Consider the following 23,594-nt stretch of genomic DNA (forward strand, 5'->3'; position numbering starts at 1 on the left):
CATCCACACACATACATTCCTACCAGCACACAGGTTGGTCCATTGATAGTGACCGGACCAAATATCTCACGAAACAAGGGTCAAACGAGAAAACTACAAAGAACGAAACTCGTCTAGCTTCAAGGGGGAAACCAGATGGCGCTATGGTTGGCCCGCTAGATGGCGCTGCCATAGCTCAAACGGATATCAACTGCGTTTTTTTTTTTTAAATAGCAACCCCCATTTTTATTACATATTCGTGTAGCGCGTAAAGAAATATGAATGTTTCAACTGGACCACTTTTTTTCTCTTTGTGATAGATGGCGCTATAATAGTCACAAACGTATAAGTACGTGGTATCACGTAACAATCCGCCAGTATGGACGGTATTTGCTTCGTGATACATTACCCGTGTTAAAATGGACCGTCTACCAATTGCGGAGAAGGGTAATACGGTGTTGATGTGAGCAAAATGCCCAACGGGCGTGTGCTATGTATGCTGAACGACATCATCCAAGTGTTCGGGGCCGTTCGCCGTATAGTTACGTTATTTTAGGAAACAGGAAGCGTTCAGCCACATGTGAAACGTCAACCACGACCTGCAACAAATGATGATGCCCAAGTAGGTGTTTCAGCTGCTGTCGCGGCTAATTCGCACATCAGTAGCAGACAAATTCCGCGAGAATCAGGAATCTCAAAAACGTCGGTGTTGAGAATGCTACGTCAAATTGCATGGCGACGACTTTGAACGGCGTGTTCAATTCTGCCACTGGGCACAAGAGAAATTACGGGACGATGACAGATTTTTTGCACGCTTTCTATTTAGCGATGAAGTGTCATTCACCAACAGCGGTACCGTAAACCGGCATAATATGCACTATTGGGCAACGGAAAATCCAAGATGGTTGCGACATATGGAACATCAGCGACCTTGGCGGGTTAATGTATGATGCGGCATTATTGGCCCTCAATTATCTAAATGATGCAATGTATGCAGATTTCCTACGTAATGTTCTACCGATGTTACTACAAGATGCTTCACTGCATGACAGAACGGCGATGTACTTCCAACATCATGGAATGTTGGCACATAGCTCGCGTGCGGTTGAAGCGGTATTGAATAGCATATTTCATGACAGGTGAATTGGTCGTCGAAGCACCATACCGTGGCCCGCACGTTTACCGGATCTGGCGTCCCCGGATTTCTTTCTGTGGGGAAAGTTGAAGGATATTTGCTATCGTCATCCACTGACAACGCCTGACAACATGCGTCAGCGCATTGTCAATGCATGTGCGAACATTACGGAAGGCTAACTACTCGCTGTTGAGAGGAATGTCGTTATTCGTATTGGCAAATGCATTGAGGTTGACGGACATCATTTGGTGCATTTATTGCATTTATGTGGTCTTTACAGGTAATCACGCTGTAACAGCATCCGTTCTCAGAAATGATAAGTTCGCAAAGCTACATGTATCACATTGGAACAGCCGAAATAAAATGTTCAAATGTACCTACGTACTGTATCTTAATTTACAAAAACCTACCAATTGTTCGTCTAAAATTGTGATCCATATGTTTGTGACTATTACAGCGCCATCTATCACAAAGCGAAAAAAGTGGCCCAGCTGAAACATTCATATTTCTTTACGTACAACACGAATATGTAATAAAAATGGGGGTTCCTATTTAAAAAAAACGAGTTTGATATCCGTTTGACCTATGGCAGTGCCATCTAGCGGGCCAACCATAGCGCCATCTCGTTTCCCCCTTCAAGCTAGACAAGTTTCGTTCTTTGTAGTTTTTCGTTTGACGCTTTTTTCGTGGGATATTTGGCCCTGTCACGATCAATGGACCACCCTGTATACAGCGTGAACATTAATACGAGGGTTGGAACTTTTTAATTGTGGCAACTACTTCTTTACAGCTCGTACAGAACAGATACGTGTTTCAAAATTCTACTGACCTTTAAAGTAGTCACCAGCGTTGTGTATAACCCGCTGCCTGCCACTACCACGTTTTCACTTTTGCGGAGACTTTTTAAACACCCCGCATTTTTCCCTTTTCCTTGCGTATACTGTGAGGTACTGCTTACGAAACTCCCACTACTGATTTACAAAATACAGTAGTGATTTGTGTATCACCCAGTACCGCCACGTTAATATTTTTGTGTAGACTTTTCAAACAACTTGTACCGTTCTCTGGGTGAAGTGTCTAACGACATTCCTTACAGTGATTTCCAAAAATTAACAGTTTCTTACAGAGCACCCAGTTTACAGTTTTGTTTGGACTTGTTGAACGCCAGGTACTGTTCGTTTCTGCGTAATCCAGCTCACGAATTCACGAGTCCTTACGGCTGCCGGAGTTGAACAGAGATCGCTCTCTTATATGCAGGTGGCCCATAACTCTAAACGACAAAAGCCCTGCCGTCGTGACTTCCGCGTCGTGATGGACGCCATCTTGTTACGTCACAACACGCCAAAGAGACAAACAGCCCGCGTCCTTGTCTCTAGCACAGGCCCACGAAACTGTCGGCATACGTTGCTTACTTACACCGATTCAGAAACTTTTTTTCCTTATTTCTTTCTTTAATCGTGCCCTCCCCCATCCCCCCACAGTTCCTGATGTCCAGAAGTAGCTTGAGGCATCCAACCATACAACTGCCGACACACTGCTAGTTGCAATAAATCTCTTCCCAAACAGTGATAACCAAAACGTTGAGCGTTAATTATTGCTAGTACATTTTTGGTAAAACTTAAAACCAATGTTTGGCTACACAATTATAACTGGAAATACATAATTGCAAATATTATAAGAAAAAACGGTTCAAATGGCTCTGAGCACTATGGGATTTCACATCTATGGTCATCAGTCCCCTAGAACTTAGAACTACTTAAACCTAACTAACCTAAGGACAACACACAACACCCAGCCATCACGAGGCACAGAAGATCCCTGACCCCGCCGGGAATCGAACCTGGGAACCCGGGCGCGGGAAGCGAGAACGCTACCGCACGACCACGAGATGCGGGCATACTACAAGATTTTACTTATGTTTTCTCTCGTACTTGAAGTTCGTTTGTGCCTCCACGAGCATGCTGCAGGTTTGTTCCCTATTGAGACACTTTTCTTCATAGTAATTATTGACATTTTGACCGTTTTCCAAGAAGCAACTTAGTGCATGTACGCACCAGAGAACCACTACACAAAGCACATCTTAGCATCTGAGTCGGACTGCCGCTGTGGCCGAGCGGTTCTAGGCGCTTCAGTCCGGAACCGCGCTGCTGCTACGGTCGCAGGTCCGAATCCTACCTCGGGCGTGGATGTGTGTGATGTTCTTAGGTTAGTTAGGTTTAAGTAGTTCTCAGTTCTAGGGGACTGATGACCTCAGATGTTAAGTCCCATAGTGCTCAGAGCCATCTGAATCGTTTGCACGTTTACGAATTGAGCACAACTGCTGCACTTACCGCGCTTTACTTCTCTTTATATCCTCCCTGTTCGCTTCAGAGGTTTCTCAAAAAGTACACTTTTAAATCCTACGATTTGTAGTTAGAACCCGGATTTTAAGTAAAGCATATCTTTTGAGAATTCCCATTTTATGCTACAAAATTATCCTGTTTTGCAATTTAAATCAGTTTCAAGTTTATAATCGAAGTTTCTGGAATCTACAAGTTTCTTTTGTAAACGATATTTTCGAAAGAATTTTTTTTTAACGTAACAAGTTATTCTTTCGTGTGTTGGTAAGATAATGTTTCTATTAACGTGTATATCAGTAAATACAGATAACTTTTATCTATGTACAAATTTTATGTGATCTCTATTTTTTTAAGTTCTAATTTTTAATTCTTTTATTTAAGATCCCAGTTTCAATGAAACTAATTAGAATGTTACATTAATGTTACATTACATGTGCAAAATGTCACATTTATAAGAAATTTTTGTTCTGATTCCAAAACTGGTCTTGGCTTTTGCTAGTCTGTAATATTTAACGAGTTTGGAGAATTTAATAATATGATTGGTATTTTATTATATTTAATTCACTTGATACACTAGTTTTACAGTTGTATGCATAAAATATGATATTTTGTTCTGTAGTATTAGCTGAATGAACGTTACTTTTGAAATGTTCATTTAATTAAATTTCAATATTGCACCATAAATTCTCTCATTGATACTTTACACAATTTTGGAATTACACAAATGAGTGGGTCTTCCACGATACGTATTATTCTGTTAGGATATACAGGCATTATAATCCTGGTAGCAAAGTATGGGGTGATGAATTTGAATTTTCAGTAATCGAAATGTGGAATTCTTACATTAATACTAAAATGCAATAACGGAAGGATTGTATAGAACCTGGGAAATCAGCTAGTAATCAGTTATGGCATTACGTTTTTAGAAATATGAAGGGCTTATTTCAATAGTGGTACAAGTCCATTTTTGCTCATTCTGAGATACAGAGTCCTAAATATAAATGAACGCTGAAAATTCTGTAGTTGAAATACCAGAATAGTTGAAATATATATATATATATATATATATATATATATATATATATATATATATATATATATATATATAAACTTGAAACCAGAATACTTGAATATTTCTGGTATCTCAACTACATATGTCTCAGCGCTCATTTAACTTTAGCACTCTGTATCTCTGAATGAGCAAAAATGTACTTGTGCCATTATTGAAATACGCCCTTTGTATGTCTTATGTACAAACAGATTGAATTTATGCAGTGTAATTTAGTTTATAGTCAAAGAGCCCACTGCTGGTGCCACAGTCGACTCGGTTTAACAATCGATAGTCGACAGTCAAATTATACCACAACACATATGCTACTGTGTTAATATGGGGATACTCACCACAGGCACAGTGTGCTCGGCAGACGGCGTGGTGTGATCCGCCCCACGACGGCCGCCCCCGCCGCCCCCGCCGGAGACGCCGAGCCGGCGCCACCCGCCCCCAGCGCCGCGCCCGCCGCCCCCGCAGAAGACGCCTCCGCAGAGAGCGCCTCTGAGGCCAGCCCACCAGCTGTCACCAGGCCCGGCAGGTAAAGGAGTGACCCCAATGGCAGACACGTGAACCACACCCATTACCACCCATGTAACCACTCTGTAACCACTCAACGACCAGAGCTATAACTACCACCATAGTCACCCCTTACCCAGCACCAACAACAGACCTCTAAAACTCAACCATATCGAGCCACATAACCACTCGATAAACCTCCCATAAGCACCCCATAACCAGCGCCATAAGCACATCCATAACAACGCCTATAACAGACCCATGGACCACAACTGTAACCAAGAACTCCACAACCACCATAACCACATGCACACTCAGAACCAACCCTACACCTGTGATTCTTCAACTTCTCCCAGCGTATTTCTTGCTCTAACAGTCGACGGGTGTACTGCCGGTCTATAGAGTCCAACGGGCACAATATTTCGGCGGTCAGACATGTCGCCATCGTCAGGTGCGCTGACGAACTGAGCTCCTGCTGCTGCTGCTGCCTGACAGGCACAGATGAGCCCCTGCGGGTAGGTGGACTCTAAGCCGGAAGGCTATTCCGCCAAACTGACGGAGCGTGTGATGTAGCCTGACTTCGTGTTTGATGTCCTGTCAGTCTGCCGGGACGGTGTTCTGGATGTGCTGGCAACTCAGTGGTCTCGAAGCAGGTGGAGCCATCTGATTGCGTTAAAACGCAGCACCCTGTGGCCCGGTGCTCGAAGGAGCGGATTTCCGGACTGAGTGTTCTTCTCGTAAAAGAGCCGTGCAGCCGGACGAAACCCGTCTCGAATGTTGGAGATTCGGTCAAGGTCGTCGCGAGGGAGGTGCAATGCCAGACGTAGAATCCGGTTCTGAAGGTGCTGGCGTCGGTCGACGTGGGTCGCTGCAGCATCGACCCAAACCACAGCGGCGTAGTCGATAAGCGGGCGTTTGAGTGTAAGATAGAAAGCAACACCCAGTTCTGGAGGGAGCGCAGGTGTCGGGTTTAGAAAGGGGTACCCAGGAGCAGACATAGACTCAGATCACAATATAGTAGTGATGAAGAGTAGGCTGAAGTTCAAGACGTTAGTCAGGAAGAATCAATACGCTAAGAAGTGGGATACGGAAGTACTGAGGAATGACGAGATATGTTTGAAGTTCTCTAGCGCTATAGATACAGCAATAAGGAATAGCGCAGTAGGCAACACAGTTGAAGAGGAATGGATATCTCTAAAAAGGGCCATCACAGAAGTTGGGAAGGAAAACAAAGGTACAAAGAAGGTAGCTGCGAAGAAACCATGGGTAACAGAAGAAATACTTCAGTTGATTGATGAAAGGAGGAAGTACAAACATGTTCCGGGAAAATCAGGAATACAGAAATACAAGTCGCTGAGGAATGAAATAAATAGGAAGTGCAGGGAAGCTAAGACGAAATGGCTGCAGGAAAAATGTGAAGACACCGAAATAGATATGATTGTCGGAAGGACAGACTCAGCATACAGGAAAGTCAAAACAACGTTTGATGACATTAAAAGCAACGGTGGTAACACTAAGAGTGCAACGGGAACTCCACTGTTAAATGCAGAGGAGAGAGCAGATAGGTGGAAAGAATACATTGAAAGCCTCTATGAGGGTGAAGATTTGTCTGATGTGATAGAAGAAGAAACGAGTCGATTTAGAAGAGATAGGGGATCCAGTATTAGAATCGGAATTTAAAAGAGCTTTGGAGGACTTACGGTCAAATAAGGCAGAAGGGATAGATAACATTCCATCAGAATTTCTAAAATCATTAGGGGAAATGGCAACAAAACGACTGTTCACGTTGGTGTGTAGAATATATGAGTCTGGCGACATACCATCTGACTTTCGCAAAAGCATCATCCACACAATTCCGAAGACGGCAAGAGCTGACAAGTGCGAGAATTATCGCACAATCAGCTTAACAGCTCATGCATCGAAGCTGCTTACGAGAATAATATACAGAAGAATAGAAAAGAAAATTGAGAATGCGCTAGGTGACGATCAGTTTGGCTTTAGGAAAAGTAAAGGCACGAGAGAGGCAATTCTGACGTTACAGCTAATAATGGAAGCAAGGCTAAAGAAAAATCAAGACACATTCATAGGATTTGTCGACCTGGAAAAAGCGTTCGACAATATAAAATGGTGCAAGATGTTCAAGATTCTGAAAATAGTAGGGGTAAGCTATAGGGAGAGACGGGTCATATACAATATGTACAACAACCAAGAGGGAATAATAAGAGTGGACGATCAAGAACGAAGTGCTCGTATTAAGAAGGGAGTAAGTCAAGGCTGTAGCCTTTCGCCCCTACTCTTCAATCTGTACATCGAGGAAGCAATGATGGAAATAAAAGAAAGGTTCAGGAGTGGGATTCAAATACAAGGTGAAAGGATATCAGTGATACGATTCGCTGATGACATTGCTATCCTGTGTGAAAGTGAAGAAGAATTAAATGATCTGCTGAACGGAATGAACAGTCTAATGAGTTCACAGTATGGTTTGAGAGTAAATCGGAGAAAGACGAAGGTAATGAGAAGTAGTAGAAATGAGAACAGCGAGAAACTTAACATCAGGATTGATGGTCACGAAGTCAATGAATTTAAAGGATTCTGCTACCTAGGCAGTAAAGTAACCAATGACGGACGGAGCAAGGAGGACATCAAAAGCAGACTCGCTATGGCAAAAAAGGCATTTCTGGACAAGAGAAGTCTACTAATATCAAATACCGGCCTTAATTTGTGGAAGAAATTTCTGAGGATGTACGTCTGGAGTACAGCATTGTATGGTTGTGAAACATGGAACAGAAGAGAATCGAAGCATTTGAGATGTAGTGCTATAGGCGAATGTTGAAAATTAGGTGGACTGTTAAGGTAAGGAACGAGGAGGTTCTACGGAGAATAGGAGAGGAAAGGAATATGTGGAAAACACTGATAAGGAGAAGGGACAGGATGATAGGACATCTGCTAAGACATGAGGGAATGACTTCCATTGTACTAGAGGGAGCTGTAGAGGGCAAAAAGTGTGGAGGAAGCAGAGATTGGAATACGTCAAGCAAATAATTGAGGACGTAGGTTGCAAGTGCTACTCTGAGATGAAGAGGTTAACACAGGGGAGGAATTCGTGGCGGGCGGCATCAAACCAGTCAATAGACTGATGACCAAAAAAAAAAAAAAGGTGTTGAGTCATTGTACCCCTGACCTCTTTGACGATGTCGTCGATATGGTATCTCCATGTTAGGCCTCCATCCAGCGTTACTCCCAGGTACTTTGTGATATTGCCCCTGATGGTGATCTGCGGCAGGTCGGCTGCGATACACTTCTTGGTGATGAGGAGGGCTCGCGTCTTAGCCCTGTTGAGGCTGAGGCGTCACGTCCTGGCCCACTGTGTCAGCCGCTGCCTGCATGCGTCGTTGGAGCAGAGCTGCATTCGTGCTGCGCGTGTACATCTCTGTATCATCCGCGTAGAGGGCGAAGTGGACCCTGTCCACTCGCGGCATGTCTGCGGTATACAGGATGTACAGTAGGGGGCCGAGGACGGAGCCTTGGGGAACTCCTAACCCGGCGGCTCGTCGACAGGTCCTCTGTGCGTACATCAAAGCTCCTGTTGGCGAGGTAAGGTTTTAAGAGTCGGACATGCGGCAGGGGCACACCGAGGTCCAGGAGCTTGAAGAGAAGCCCCTCATGCCGTGCAGAATCGAACGCCCGTCAAACATCCAGGAATATGGCTCCGAAATATTCCCGCCGTTCGATGGCATCGAGTTCCTCTTCAACGAGTCGAAGCAGTTGGTGCGCGGTTGCGTGTCCAGGGCGGAAACCGCATTGCTCGTCCGGTAGGAGACGTTCTTCCCTGATGTGACGCAGGAGGCGGCAGAGATGCAGCCTTTCAAAGACATGGCTGACTGCTGGTAACAGACTGATGGGCCTTGAGCTCCTGAGGGCGGGCGGCCGTTCTAAATCCCCTTCCTCCGTGAGGCGTTCTCTCCGCGGTCCGCGCCCGCTGCCGCTGAGAGGCTGGCGTCGGCGTCTGTGATGGCGTCATTGTAACAGCCTCGTCCGCCCTGGTCGCTCGCTCGTTTCCTTTGCTGAGCCTCTTTTTAATTAGACTCAGTGCTGGTGCCCATGCCTTGCTGAGGTTACAGCCGCAATCTCTGTTGATGAGTCCGTCCCTGGTACGAATTTCGGTAGCTTCTCTAACGACGCTGTCCCAGTATTTAGATCTCTGTGCCCAGACCATGCTATGTTGGTAGTCCGTTTCGTGATTTTCGGACAAACAGTGCTCTGCGACTGCCGACTTGTTGGGGTACAAGTCAAGTGTGCCTCTGATGTTCTCGGCAACGATCTTCGATGGTACGCACTCTCTGTCCAATGTAAGTCTTCCCACACTCACATGGAATCTGGTATATGCCGGCCTCCCGCAAACCGATATCGTCTTTGACACTTCCCAATAATGCTCGTGTTCTATTGGGCCGTGTTTCCTCAATATTCGTCCTATTTTCCGCGATAGTGCGCCAGTATACGGTATACAGGGTGTTAGAAAAAGGTACGGCCAAACTTTGAGGGAACACTCCTCACACACAAACAAATAAAATATGTTATGTGTACATGTGTCCGGAAACGCTTACTTTCCATGTTAGAGCTCATTTTATTACTTCTCTTCAAATCACATTAAACGTGGAGTGGAAACACACAGCAACAGAACGTACCAGCGTGACTTCAAACACTTTGTTACAGGAAATGTTCAAAATGTCCTCCGTTAGCAAGGATACGTGCATCCACCCTCTGTCGCACGAACTCCCTGATGCGCTGATGCAGCCCTGGAGAATGGCGTATTGTATCACAGCCGTCCACAATACGAGCACGAAGAGTCTCTACATTTGGTACCGGGGTTGCGTAGAGGAGAGATTTCAAATGCCCCCATAAATGAAAGTCAAGAGGGTTGAGGTCAGGTCGTGCGTATGCCACGGAATTGGTCCGCCTCTACCAATCCATCGGTCACCGAATCTGTTGTCGAGAAGCGTACGAACACTTCGACTGAAATGTTGCGGAGATCCATCGTGCATGAACCACATGTTGTGGTGTACTTGTAGAGGCACATGTTTTAGCAGCACAGGTAGAGTATCCTGTATGAAATCATGATAACGTGCTCCATTGAGCGTAGATGGACCAAACTAAAATGAGCTCTGACATGGAAATTAGGCGTTTCCGGACACAGGTCCACATTACATCTTTTCTTTATTTGTGTGTGAGGAATGTTTCCTGAAAGTTTGGCCGTACCTTTTTCTAACACCCTGTTAGGCGGTGGGTATCTCTTCCTCCGTGACTTCGTCCATCTCCACGCGCTGTACTGTAGAGGTGGAGCGGAGAGCGCGTCTGATCTGCCATCCTGAGACCGCGGAGAGAACGCCTCGCGGAGGAAGGGTGTTTAGGACGGCCTCCGCCCTCAGGAGCTCAGTACGGCAGCGCACCTGACAATAGCGACATGTTTGATCGCCGAAATATTGTGCGCGTTGGATACTACGGACCGGCAGTACACCCGTGGACTGTTGGAGCAACCCTACACATGACCCCATACCACCCCGTCATTGTGTCTCATTTAGAGACTTCTCTCCCATACAATACAAGCTGTAAACGATAACTGTTTGCAGCGTCCCACAGTGCTGTAAGGGAAGTCAAGATGAAGAATTTGGTGTACGAGGGGTGTTCGCTAAGTAATGCAACACAATTTTTTTTCTGCAAACATTTGATTTTATTCAGGATTACAATGCACCATATTATTTCCCATTCTTTTGGTTACAAAATCACCTTCCGTTCAATGGAATGGCCTTACACAAACTTACTGTATGCCTGCATGGTACTACTCTATTGGACGACTCCAGAGCCAACGTCTTGTTGCATCAAATACCGCCTCATCATCCTCATACTGCTTTCTGTGGAGTGCATCTTCCATTGGACCAAACAGATGGAAAGTGTGAGATGCAAGTGGGTGAAGAGGGACAGTCCAATGAAGTTTTGTGGGCTCCCATTGGGTGGGCAGACTTGTATGAGGGTTTCCATTGGCATGGACAAGGAGAAGTTCCTTTACAGTTTTGTGGCAACGAACACACTGAAATTGTTTTTGCAGTTCCCTGAGGGTAGCTGTGTGTGGTCGACTGGCAAGCAGGGGATCAGACAGGTTTTCGAGACCTTGCTACCATGATGGCAGACACTTCACTCAACGACTCGCCGTGCTTTTGTTCACTGCCAGGTCTCTGCAGAATATTTGCGATGACATCTCTCTACTTGCAATTCGCCTCTGTTACAGGCGCCATTCTGAAGGCTACGTATAGCACTGCCACCTATCGGAACCGCGTGAAACTGCTGCAGCTGCAGCGGGAAAATTGCATACTAAATTCCGCAGTAAATTCCACACTTTTCCACCGAAACAGGTCGAGACAAAATGTGTTCCATTACTTACTGAACGTCACTCGTACATCGAAGAAGCGATGTCAGGAATAAAAGAAGGTTCCATGAGCGGTATAAAATTCAAGGTGGAAGGATACCAACATTATAACATTCACTGATTACATTGCTATCCTCAGTGAAGGTAAAGAAGAATTACAAAATCTGTTGAATGGCATCAACAAATACGAACAGATATACAGGGCGTTTCCGTAAGAGCGTGCAAAAATATAACAGGACATAGAGAGGGCTCCACTGAACTATTTGAGGTAGGGAATGTGGAGTCGGAGAAGCCAGGTTAAGGAGGTTGAAACGTCCCCTTAGCAAAATTAATGAATTACTGTGCTGCTGAACCTCTTACATTATTTGATTTTCAAACAGCTCAGCCGAACTGAACGTACTCAGACATTTCGCTCTTTACCTATTCTGATCAACACTAAACTGACAAACAATATTTTTAGAGCAACGCAATCTGACTTTCAATAATGCCTACAAAAGAATGGCCCTGACTAACAATAACCTATACCTTTCACAAATCACTCACCTCACAAAAATCGTTTTTCACCAGAGACGAAGAGGCAATCAATGGAGTGGCATCATGCAAATTCACCCAAGGAAAAAAAAAAATTCAAAACCACACCTTGTGCTCGAACATTTATGGCTACGGTGTTTTTCGATTCCGAAGGACTCTCGCTTGTGGACTTCATGTCAAGTGGAACCACCATAAATTCTGATGCATAGGTTTGTGTCAGGTGGGTTCCCAGGATGTTGACAGTGGCTCACAAAGAAACAATAAAAACGGTATGCAGCGAACTTTTGGAACGGTACGAGAATGGTTTGTTGTTGTTGTTGTTGTTGTTGTCTTCAGTCCTGAGACTGGTTTGATGCAGCTCTCCATGCCACTCTATCCTGTGCAAGCCTCTTCATCTCCCAGTACCTACTGCAACCTACATCCTTCTGAATTTGCTTAGTGTATTCATCTCTTGGTCTCCCTCTACGATTTTTACCCTCCACGCTGCCCTCCAATGCTAAATTTGTGATCCCTTGATGCCTCAGAACATGTCCTACCAACCGATCCCTTTTTCTAGTCAAGTTGTGCCACAAACTTCTCTTCTCCCCAATCCTACTCAATACCTCCTCATTAGTTATGTGATGTCCCCATGTAATCTTCTGCATTCTTCTGTAGCACTACATTTCGAAAGCTTCTATTCTCTTCTTGTCCAAACTAGTTATCGTCCATGTTTCACTTCCATACATGGCTACACTCCATACAAATACTGCCAGAACGAGAATGGTGGAGATGAATTTCTTGGAAGAATTGTGACAGGTGATGAAACATGGCTACGTCATTTTTCACTAGGGACGAACAGTAAATGGAGTGGCGTCATGCAAATTCACCAAAGGAAAAAAAAAATTCAAAACCACACCTTGTGCTCGAACATTTAAGGCTACGGTGTTTTTCGATTCCGAAGGACTGTCGCTTGTGGACTTCATGTCAAGTGGAACCAACATAAATTCTGATGCATAGGTTTGTGCCAGGTGGGTTCCCAGGATGTTGACAGTGGCTCACTAAGAAACAAGAAAAACGGTATTCACCAAACTTTTGGAACAGTACGAGAATGGAGGAGATGAATTTCTTGGAAGAATTGTGACAGGTGATGAAACATGGCTGTATCATTTTTCACCAGAGACGAAGAGGCAATCAATGGAGTGGCTTCATGCAAATTCATGCAAGAAAAAAAAATTCAAAACCACACCTTGTGCTGCAAAAGTTACGGCTACGGTGTTTTTCGATTCCGAAGGACTCTCGCTTGTGGACATCATGCCAAGTGGAACCATCATAAATTCTGATACATATGTGACGACACTGAAGAAACTTCAAGCTCGACTGAGTTGTGTTCGACCACATCGGCTAAAGCAGGATGTTTTGCTGTTGGACAAAAATGCACATGTCAGTCGCCAGCCGGAGTGGCCGTGCGGCTCTAGGCGCTACAGTCTGGAACCGAGCGACCGCTACGGTCGCAGGTTCGAATCCTGCCTCGGGCAGGATGTCCTTAGCTTAGTTAGGTTTAATTAGTTCTAAGTTCTATGCGACTGATGACGTCAGAAGTTAAGTCGCCTAGTGTTCAGAGGCATTTGAGCCGCATGTCAGTCAAAAAACCATGGAAGCGATCACCAAACTCGGATGGACAACACTGAAACACCCGCCTTACAGTCCTGACCTGGCTCCATGTGGCTATCATCTCTCTGGGAAACTGAAAGACTCTCTTCATGGAACAAGATTCGAAGATGATGAGTCCCTTGTGCGCGCTGCCTAACAGTGACTCCAAACGGTCGGTCCAGAATTTTACCGTGTGGGTATACAGGCGCTGGTTCCAAGATGGCGTAAGGCAGTTGAGAGGGATGGAAATTATGTGGAGAAATCAAAATATTGTTCCCAAAGGATGTATCTACACACTGTAAAGCTTCCAAACATGTAGAACAAAAGATGGATTTTTACAAAAGTAGTGTGCATTCCTTTGGAGTGACGCCCGCAGTATGCACCCCCACCACTCCCCCTCCCCCCCCACACTTCCCCAGCCAACTGCGCATCTAGCAGGCACGGCATTTTGCGCGCGCTAAACCGCAGCCAATCACGTCGTCCCGCCTCTCGCCCCCAGGGCTGGAGTCCGCCCCCCGCTGGGCGGGCCACGCCCCCTGCGGCCCGGGCCCCGCATCGGCGCGCTGGCCGGAGGCGGCCGCCCCCGCCTGCCCGGCGCCGCCCCCGCCTCCACAGCGGCGCCAGACGCCGCCCCCAGTCCCAGCTCGACGCCGGCGCCGGCGCCGGACCACGAGGAGGACAACGCAGCTCCAGCCGCCGCCGACGACGCCGCCCCCGCCTCGCAGGAGGTACTGTATACTTCGCCAGCGCCGCTCTCACGTCACAGTGACCTGCACGTATATTCGCCAACAGGGTGTAACGAAAACGTACATTAAAAATTGCAGGAACCATTCCTCACACGTAGACCAAGAAATTACTTTATCTGAACAAGGGTATGGAAACGCTTTATTTCCATGTTACAGCTCATTTCCTCCAAGTCATTAATCACGGGAAACGCACAAGAACAGGATGTAATCCCAAAAGTAAGGTCTCCTATTTTTTTATTAGTACATAGACCTGTTTACACTACTGACCACTAAAATTGCTGCACCACGAAGATGGCGTGCTACAGATTCCAAATTTAACGGACAGGAAGAAGATGCTGTGATATACAAACGATTAGCTTTTCAGAGCATTCGCACAAGGTTGGCGCCGGTGGACGCACCTACAACGTGCTGACATGAGGAAAGTTTCCAACCGATTTCTCATACACAAGCAGCAGTTGACCGACGTTGCCTGGCGAAACGGTGTTGTCATGCCTCGTGTAAGGAGGAGAAATGCGTACCATCACGTTTCCGACTTTGATAAAGTTCGGATTGTAGCCTATCGCGATTGCGGTTTATCGTATCGTATCGAGATCCAATGACTGTTAGCAGAATATGGATTCGGTCGGTTCAGGAGGGTAATACGGGACGCCGTGTTGGATCCCAAAGGCCTCGTATCACTAGCAGTCGAGAAGACAGACATCTTATCCACATGGCTGTAACGGATCGTGCAGCCACGTCTCGATTCCTATGTCAACAGATGGGGACTTTTGCAAGACAACAACCATCTGCACGAACATTTCGACGACGTTTGCAGCAGCACGGACTATCAGCTCGGAGACCGTGGCTGCGATTACCCTTGACGCTGCATCGCAGACACGAGCGCCTGCGATGGTGTACTCAATGACGAACCTGGGTGCACGAATGGTAAAACGTCAGTTTTTCAGATGAATCCAGGGTCTGTTTACAGCATCGTGATGGTCGCATCCGTGTTTCGCGACATCGCGCACATAGGAAGCGCGTATTCGTCATCACCATACTGACGTATCACGTGGCGTGATGGTACGAGGTGCCATTGGTTACACGTCTCGGGCACCTCTTGTTTGTATTGACGGCACTTAAAACAGTGGACGTTTCATTCCAGATATGTTACGATCTGTGGCTCATTCGATCCCTGCGAAACCCTACATTTCAGCAGGATAATGCACGATCCCATGGTGCAGGTCCTGTACGGGCCTTTCTGGATACAGAAAATGTTAGACTGCTGCCCTGGCCAGCACATTCTTCAGATCTCTCAGCAACTAAAAACGTCTGGTCAATGGTGGCCGAGCAACTGGCTCGTCACAATACGCGAGTCACTACTCTTGATGAACTGTGGTATCGTGTTCAAGCTGCATGGGCAGCTGTACCTGTACACGCCATCCAAGCTCTGCTTGACTCAATGCCCAGGAGTATCAAGGCCGTTATTACGGCCAGAGGCGGTTGTTCTGGGTACTGATTTCACAGGATCTATCCACCCAAATTGCGTGAAAATGTAATCATGTGTCATTTCTAGTATAATATATTCGTCCAATGCATACGGGTTTATCATCTGCATTTCTTCTTGGTGTAGCAACTTTAATGGCCAATAGTGTATTTCTACAATGGTTTACATCAGTTTACAGCTTGAACATTTAGCTACCAGGTGATCAAAAAGTCAGTATAAATTTGAAAACTGAATAAATCACGAAATAATGTAGATAGAGAGGTACAAATTGACGCACATGCTTGGAATGACATGTGGTTTTGTTAGAACCAAAAAAAGACAAAAGCTCAAAAAATGTCCGACAGATGGCGCTTCATCAGATCAGAATAGCAATAATTAGCATAACAAATTAAGACAAAGCAAAGATAATGTTATTTACAGGAAATGCTCAATATGTCCACCATCATTCCTCAACAATGCCTGTAGTCGAGGAATAATGTTGTGAACAGCACTGTAAAGCATGTCCGGAGATTTGGTGAGGCATCGGCGTCGGATGTTGTCTTTCAGCATCCCTAGAGATGTCTGTTGATGGTAATACACTTGCGACTTCAGGTAACCCCAAAGCTAATAATCGCACGGACTGATGTCTGGGGACCTGGAAGCTACAGTCACCATTTCTTCCTGAACTGCCGGCCGCTCCGAGCGGTTCTAGGCGCTTCAGTCTGGAACCGCACGACCGCTACGGTCGCAGGTTCGAATCCTGCCTCGGGCATGGATGTGTGTGATGTCCTTAGGTTAGTTAGGTTTAAGCAGTTCTAAGTTCTAGGGGACTGATGACCTCAGATGTTAAGTCCCATTGTGCTCAAAGCCATTTGAACCAATTTTTTTCTTCCTGAACTGTCTTAGCAGCATTACGCCTTGTGCTCGGTCGGCCACTACGGGGTCTATCGTCTAAACAACCCGTTTCTTCGACCTTCGAAATCATTCTCGCCACAGCTGCATTTGTCAACGGCCCTTTACCCGTTCGAATCCCCTTCCTATGGCGATAGGATCGTAACGCTGAACTAGCACATTCCCCATTCTGATAATACAGCTTCACTAAAAGTGCCTTTTCATGTAACGTCAACATGCTGCGACTGCTGGCGCATGTGATTCTACATGACATCTACATGACTACTCTGCAATTCACATTTAAGTGCTTGGCAGAGGGTTCATCGAACCACAATCATACTATCTCTCTACTATTCCACTCCCGAACAGCGCGCGGGAAAAACGAACACCTAAACCTTTCTGTTCGAGCTCTGATTTCTCTTATTTTATTTTGATGATCATTCCTACCTATGTAGGTTGGGCTCAACAAAATATTTTCGCATTCGGAAGAGAAAGTTGGTGACTGAAATTTCGTAAAAAGTTCTCGCTGCGACGAAAAACGTCTATGCAGTAATGACTTCCATCCCAACTCGCGTATCATATCTGCCACACTCTCTCCCCTATAACGCGATAATACAAAACGAGCTGCCCTTTTTTGCACCCTTTCCATGTCCTCCGTCAATCCCACCTGTAAGGATCCCACACCGCGCAGCAACATTCTAACAGAGGACGAACGAGTGTAGTGTAAGCTGTCTCTTTAGTGGACTTGTTGCATCTTCTAAGTGTCCTGCCAATGAAACGCAACCTTTGGCTCGCCTTCCCCACAATATTATCTATGTGGTCTTTCCAACTAAAGTTGTTCGTAATTTTAACACCCAGGTACTTACTTGAATTGACAGCCTCGAGAATTGTACTATTTACCGAGTAATCGAATTCCAACGGATTTCTTTTGGAACTCATGTGGATCTTCTCACACTTTTCGTTATTTAGCGTCAACTGCCACCTGACACACCATACAGCAACCTTTTCTAAATCGCTTTGCAACTGATACTGGTCTTCGGATGACCTTACTAGACGGTAAATTACAGCATCACCTGCGAACAATCTAAGAGAACTGCTCAGATTGTCACCCAGGTCATTTATATAGATCAGGAGCAGCAGAGGTCCCAGGCCGCTTCCCTGCGGAACACTCATTACAGCTCCTTTTATACACGATTGTCATTGACGTTTTGCTCTCCAGCGCCATCTTTCGGACATTTTGTGAATTTGTTTGTTTGTTCTAATGAAACCCTATGTCATTCCAAGCATGTGTGTCATTTTTTTACCTCTCTATCTACATTATTCCGTGGTGTATAAAGTTTTCAAATTAATACTGACTTTTTGATCACCCGGTATTTTTCGACATAATCACCATTTATGTCGATGCATTTTTGTAGGCGCTGTGGCAGTTTTTGTATGCCCATATTATACGAGCTCGCCGCCATGCTGTTCAGAAATCTATGAACGTCTTCTTTCACGTCGTCGTCGGAGCTGAATCCTTTCCGGTTAAATGTTCTTTTAAGCTAGGGAACAGGTGATAGTAACTGGGCGCCAACTCAGGACTATAGGGTGGGTGGGTGATTACCTTCCACTGAAACTGTTGCAGGAGAGCAACGGTTTGCCTAGCGATGTGTGGGCGAGCGTTGTCATTGAGAATGTGTACGCCCTTGCCCTACATCCCTCTTCTCCGGTTCTGACTTGAATGTGGCATCCATGCACACTTCCGTCAAGTGGCGACGGATTTCAATCGGCGCAGTGCCCTTAGCGTTCAAAAATCGAATAACTGCGCTCAATTCGCACTTGGAGGTAACATTCTCAACGGCTTCAAGCCACGACTGAGCGCCTCAGCGCGGCGTGAGCATGTTTACACTCAGCTCGTGAGGCACTCTTCATAACAGTGTGACCACCTGCCACACAAACAGTGTTCTGTACTTATAAGAAAAAAATAGGAGACCTTACTTTTGGGGTTACACTTGCAGAATCGCGGGGGACATCTCTGTTCCGTGCCAGTGTTTTGTTTTACATGTCCCAGTTGCCACGCCTCTCTTTCTTCCGCCCAGGCTCAACAAACTTACCATAATTTCGTAGAGAGTGTTCTACCAAATTTGTTCATCTACATCTACATCTACATTTATACTCTGCAAGCCACCGAACGGTGTGTGGCGGAGGGCACTTTACGTGCCACTGTCATTACCTCCCTTTTCTGTTCCACTCGCGTATGGTTCGCGGGAAGAACGACTGTCTGAAAGCCTCCGTGCGCGCTCGAATCTCTCTAATTTTACATTCGTGATCTCCTAGGGAGTTGTAAGTAGGGAGAAGCAATATATTCGATACCTCATCCAGAAACAAACCCTCTCGAAACCTTGGCAGCAAGCTACACTGCGATGCAGAGCGCCTCTCTTGCAGTCTGCCACTCGACTTTGCTAAACATCTCCGTAACGCCATCACGCTTACCAAATAATCCTGTGACGAAACGCACCGCTCTTCTTTGGATCTTCTTTATCTCCTCTGTCAACCCGACCTGGTACGGATCCCACACTGATGAGCAATACTCGAGTATAGGTCGAACGAGTGTTTTGTAAGCCACCTCCTTTGTTGATGGACCACATTTTCTAAGGACTCTCCCCATGAATCTCAACCTGGTAACCGCCTATCAACAATTAATTTTATATGATCATTCCACATCAAATCGTTCCGCACGCATACTCCCAGATATTTTACAGAAGTAACTGCTAGCAGTGTGTGTTCCGCTATCATATAATCATACAATAAAGGATCCTTCTTTCTATGTATTGGCAATACATTACATTTGTCTATGTTAAGGATCAGTTGCCACTCCCTGCACCAAGTGCCTATCCGCTGCAGATCTTCCTGCATTTCTCTACAATTTTCTAATGCTGCAACTTCTCTGTATACTAAATCATTCGCGAAATGTTGCATGGAACTTCCCACACTATCTGCTAGGTCATTTATACATATTGTGAAAAGCAATGGTCCCATAACACTCCCCTGTGGCACGCCAGAGGTTACTTTAACGTCTGTAGACGTCTCTCCGTTGAGAACAACATGCTGTGTTCTGTTTGCTAAAAACTCTTCAATCCAGCCACACAGCTGGTTCCGGAAGTCGAGGAAAATGGCATCTACTTGGGAGCCTGTATCTAATATTTTCTGGGTCTCATGAACAAATAAAGCGAGTTGGGTCTCACACGATCGCTGTTTCCGGAATCCATGTTGATTCCGACAGAGTAGATTCTGGGTTTCCAGAAATGACATGATACGCGAGCAAAAAACATGTTCTAAGATTTTACAACAGATCGACGTCAGAGATATAGGTCTGTAGTTTTGCGCATCTGCTCGACGACCCTTCTTGAAGACTGGGAGTACCTGTGCTCTTTTCCAATCATTTGGAACCTTCCGTTCCTCTAGAGACCTGCGGTACACGGCTATTAGAAGGGGGGCAAGCTCCTTCGTGTACTCTGTGTAGAATCGTAATTCCCGTCAGGTCCAGTGGACTTTCCTGTTAGCAGATGTTCCTCTTGATGTCTGATAAAACTTGTATTTCATGCACGATGGAGCGCCTCCTCGTTTTATCATTCGATTGGGTGACACATGGGTATGCAGAGGTGGACCAGTTGGCCAGTCTCCACTCTCCAGACCTAAACCCACTGGCCTTTTATCTGTGGGGACATTTGAAAGCTCTTGTATGCGTAACCCCAGTACAACACGTTCAGAGTCTACCTGCTCGTTTTAGGGAAGGCCGCCAAAACACACCCTATAGCACACGTAAACATCAGCGCATGCGAGATTCGCTACGGTGGCGGGTGGATGCCCACTCAGGCCATACTGAACATCTCCTGCCAGAAAGAGCTGCTTGTGGTATGCTGGTGCCGTCTGTTGGCGTGTGTTCTCATGATTAATGAGTTGGACAAGTGAATTGTAACATGGATACAAAGCGTTTCCATACCAATGTTCAGAGAACATTATTTCTTCGTCTGTGTACGAGGAATGTGTCTTGCAATTTCTGCCGAACGTTATTGTTTCACCCTGTATAGCCTCGCGAGGTTGCCGCGCGGTCTCGGGCGTCTTGCCATGGTTCACGCAAGTCCCCACGTATGAGGTTCGAGTTCACCCTCGGGCATGTGTGTGTGTGTGTGTGTGTGTGTGTTTTGTCCTTAGCGTAAGTTAGTGTAAGTTTGATTAAGCCTAGGGACTGATGACCTCAGCAGTTTTGTTCCATAGGAACTTGCCAATACCACCACCACTCCCTCTATATCCAGAATCCATATCCATTTATTATATTGTTGTTGGGTTTTACATATTATCCTATTATTACATACTGGTGTTCACAAGCATTTCGTTCAAAAATGGTTCAAATGGCTCTGAGCACTGTGGGACTTAACATCAGAGGTCATCGGTCCCCTAGTACTTAGAACTACTTAAACCTAACTAACCTAAGGACATCACACACATCCATGCCCGAGGCAGGATTCGAACCGCCTAGAACCGCTCGGCCACTCCGGCCGGCCACTCCGGCCGGCCAAGTGTTTGACATTTGCAGCAAAGCTACAATTACTTCCTTCTAGTATCTCGCGCTTTCGTGCTTCCACAGGGCGTTTTCATTGGAGCATATTAACGCAGACAAGATAAATTGCGTTTGCTCGAGGCAGAACCACATTTCCATGTTAAATGTTAGGAAGCAGACACGGACGAGGAAACAACTTTGATCATAAAGTCCAGAATGAATTTTCAGTCTGCAGCGGAATATGTCCTGGAAGACTAAAACTGTGTGTCCGACCTAACGCGAACCCAGAACTTTTGACTTTTGGATGTCAAAAGCTACCAAAGTACTACAAATGAGCTACCAGAGTACAACTCGCAAGCCGTCATTACAAATCTACTTCCCGCAGAACTTCATCCCTGAGAGACGTGTGGGACTAGCACTCTTGGAAGAAACGATACTGCAGAAACATGGCTTAGCCACAGCATGGCGGATGTTTCCACAATTAAGACAAGAAGGAATCACAGACACTGGCTGCGAGTGAGCATTGGATGAAATTTTAAGATTTTCTGCAACTTGAAAATTCGTGCCAGCCAACGATTTGGACCCAGATCCCCTGTTTAGAAGGCAGATGCTCTGACACTAAGCCACCTGGACATAGTGGCCATGGCCGCTGCATGGACTGTCCCAGCACACAATATGTCAGGACCAAGTTGTCGACTTACTGGCACACTGTTAATGTAATCCATCTTGACATCTTGGGTTGTCGGGTGTTCCGCCGGATATCAGCGTCGTACTTGCACGATATTTCGGTCACGTAGCTCGTTACCTTCATCAGGTGCGACCTGAGACTGCTCCTCGAGTGGCCTGGTCCAGTATTTATGCCTCTGGCCTTCCCCCTCCACCAACGGCTGCAGGCGTTTCCTCTGCGGTCCGCGCCCATTCCCTGCGACCTGTTGGAGCGTTGCCGCTCCGTTTTTCGTCCGCTGCGGCTCTGGATGTTCCCTCTGCGGTCCGCGCCCACCAGTCCCACTTCTGGGTGTTCCATTTTCGGTCTGGTGCGCCTGGCGGTCCGTCAGGGGCTCGTTTCCCATCTCCATGTCTCTGTTTCTTCTGTTTGTGTAGTGTTGCAGCTGGCCCCGTTGCTCCTTTAACAATTCCAGAGCCGGATCCCAGGCGCTGCTTAGCTGGTACCCTGTGTCACGGTTCATAATATCGTCAGCCATTTTTATTTCTATCGATTCTCTTATAACACTGTCCGAAAACCTGGGTGTTTGTGCTAGAATCTTGGTATCCTCATACTTCATGGCATGATCTACACTCCTGGAAATGGAAAAAAGAACACATTGACACCGGTGTGTCAGACCCACCATACTTGCTCCGGACACTGCGAGAGGGCTGTACAAGCAATGATCACACGCACGGCACAGCGGACACACCAGGAACCGCGGTGTTGGCCGTCGAATGGCGCTAGCTGCGCAGCATTTGTGCACTGCCGCCGTCAGTGTCAGCCAGTTTGCCGTGGCATACGGAGCTCCATCGCAGTCTTTAACACTGGTAGCATGCCGCGATAGCGTGGACGTCAACCGTATGTGCAGTTGACGGACTTTGAGCGAGGGCGTATAGTGGGCATGCGGGAGGCCAGGTGGACGTACCGCCGAATTGCTCAACACGTGGTGCGTGAGGTCTCCACAGTACATCGATGTTGTCGCCAGTGGTCGGCGGAAGGTGCACGTGCCCGTCGACCTGGGACCGGACCGCAGCGACGCACGGATGCACGCCAACACCGTAGGATCCTACGTAGTGCTGTAGGGGACCGCACCGCCACTTCCCAGCAAATTAGGGACACTGTTGCTCCTGGGGTATCGGCGAGGACCATTCGCAACCGTCTCCATGAAGCTGGGCTACGCTCACGCCCCAACATCGTGCAGCCCGCCTCCAGTGGTGTCGCGACAGGCGTGAATGGAGGGACGAATGGAGACGTGTCGTCTTCAGCGATGAGAGTCACTTCTGCCTTGGTGCCAATGATGGTCGTATGCGTGTTTGGCGCCGTGCAGGTGAGCGCCACAATCAGGACTGCATACGACCGAGGCACACAGGGGCAACACCCGGCATCACGGTGTGGGGAGCGATCTCCTACACTGGCCGTACACCTCTGGTGATCGTCGAGGGGATACTGAATAGTGCACGGTACATCCAAACCGTCATCGAACCCATCGTTCTACCATTCCTACACCGGCAAGGGAACTTGCTGTTCCAACAGGACAATGCACGTCCGCATGTATCCCGTGCCACCCAACGTGCTCTAGAAGGTGTAAGTCAACTTTCCTGGCCAGCAAGATCTCTGGATCTGTTCCCCATAGAGAATGTTTGGGACT

At 46.6% G+C, this 23,594-nt stretch overlaps 1 protein-coding gene across 1 annotated transcript in view; it reads left to right on the plus strand.

Moving 5' to 3' along the window:
* LOC126295440 (mucin-19-like) overlaps nucleotides 1–23,594 on the plus strand; it is a 293,300-nt gene that overhangs the window by 255,863 nt on the left and 13,843 nt on the right. The window contains exons 12-13 of the mRNA XM_049987938.1: nucleotides 4,860–5,042; nucleotides 14,101–14,329. Coding sequence (XP_049843895.1) covers nucleotides 4,860–5,042; nucleotides 14,101–14,329 — 412 coding nt within the window. The remainder of the gene's footprint in view (nucleotides 1–4,859; nucleotides 5,043–14,100; nucleotides 14,330–23,594) is intronic.

Source organism: Schistocerca gregaria, chromosome 11, assembly GCF_023897955.1.
Source record: "Schistocerca gregaria isolate iqSchGreg1 chromosome 11, iqSchGreg1.2, whole genome shotgun sequence".
Classification (NCBI taxonomy): domain Eukaryota; kingdom Metazoa; phylum Arthropoda; class Insecta; order Orthoptera; family Acrididae; genus Schistocerca; species Schistocerca gregaria.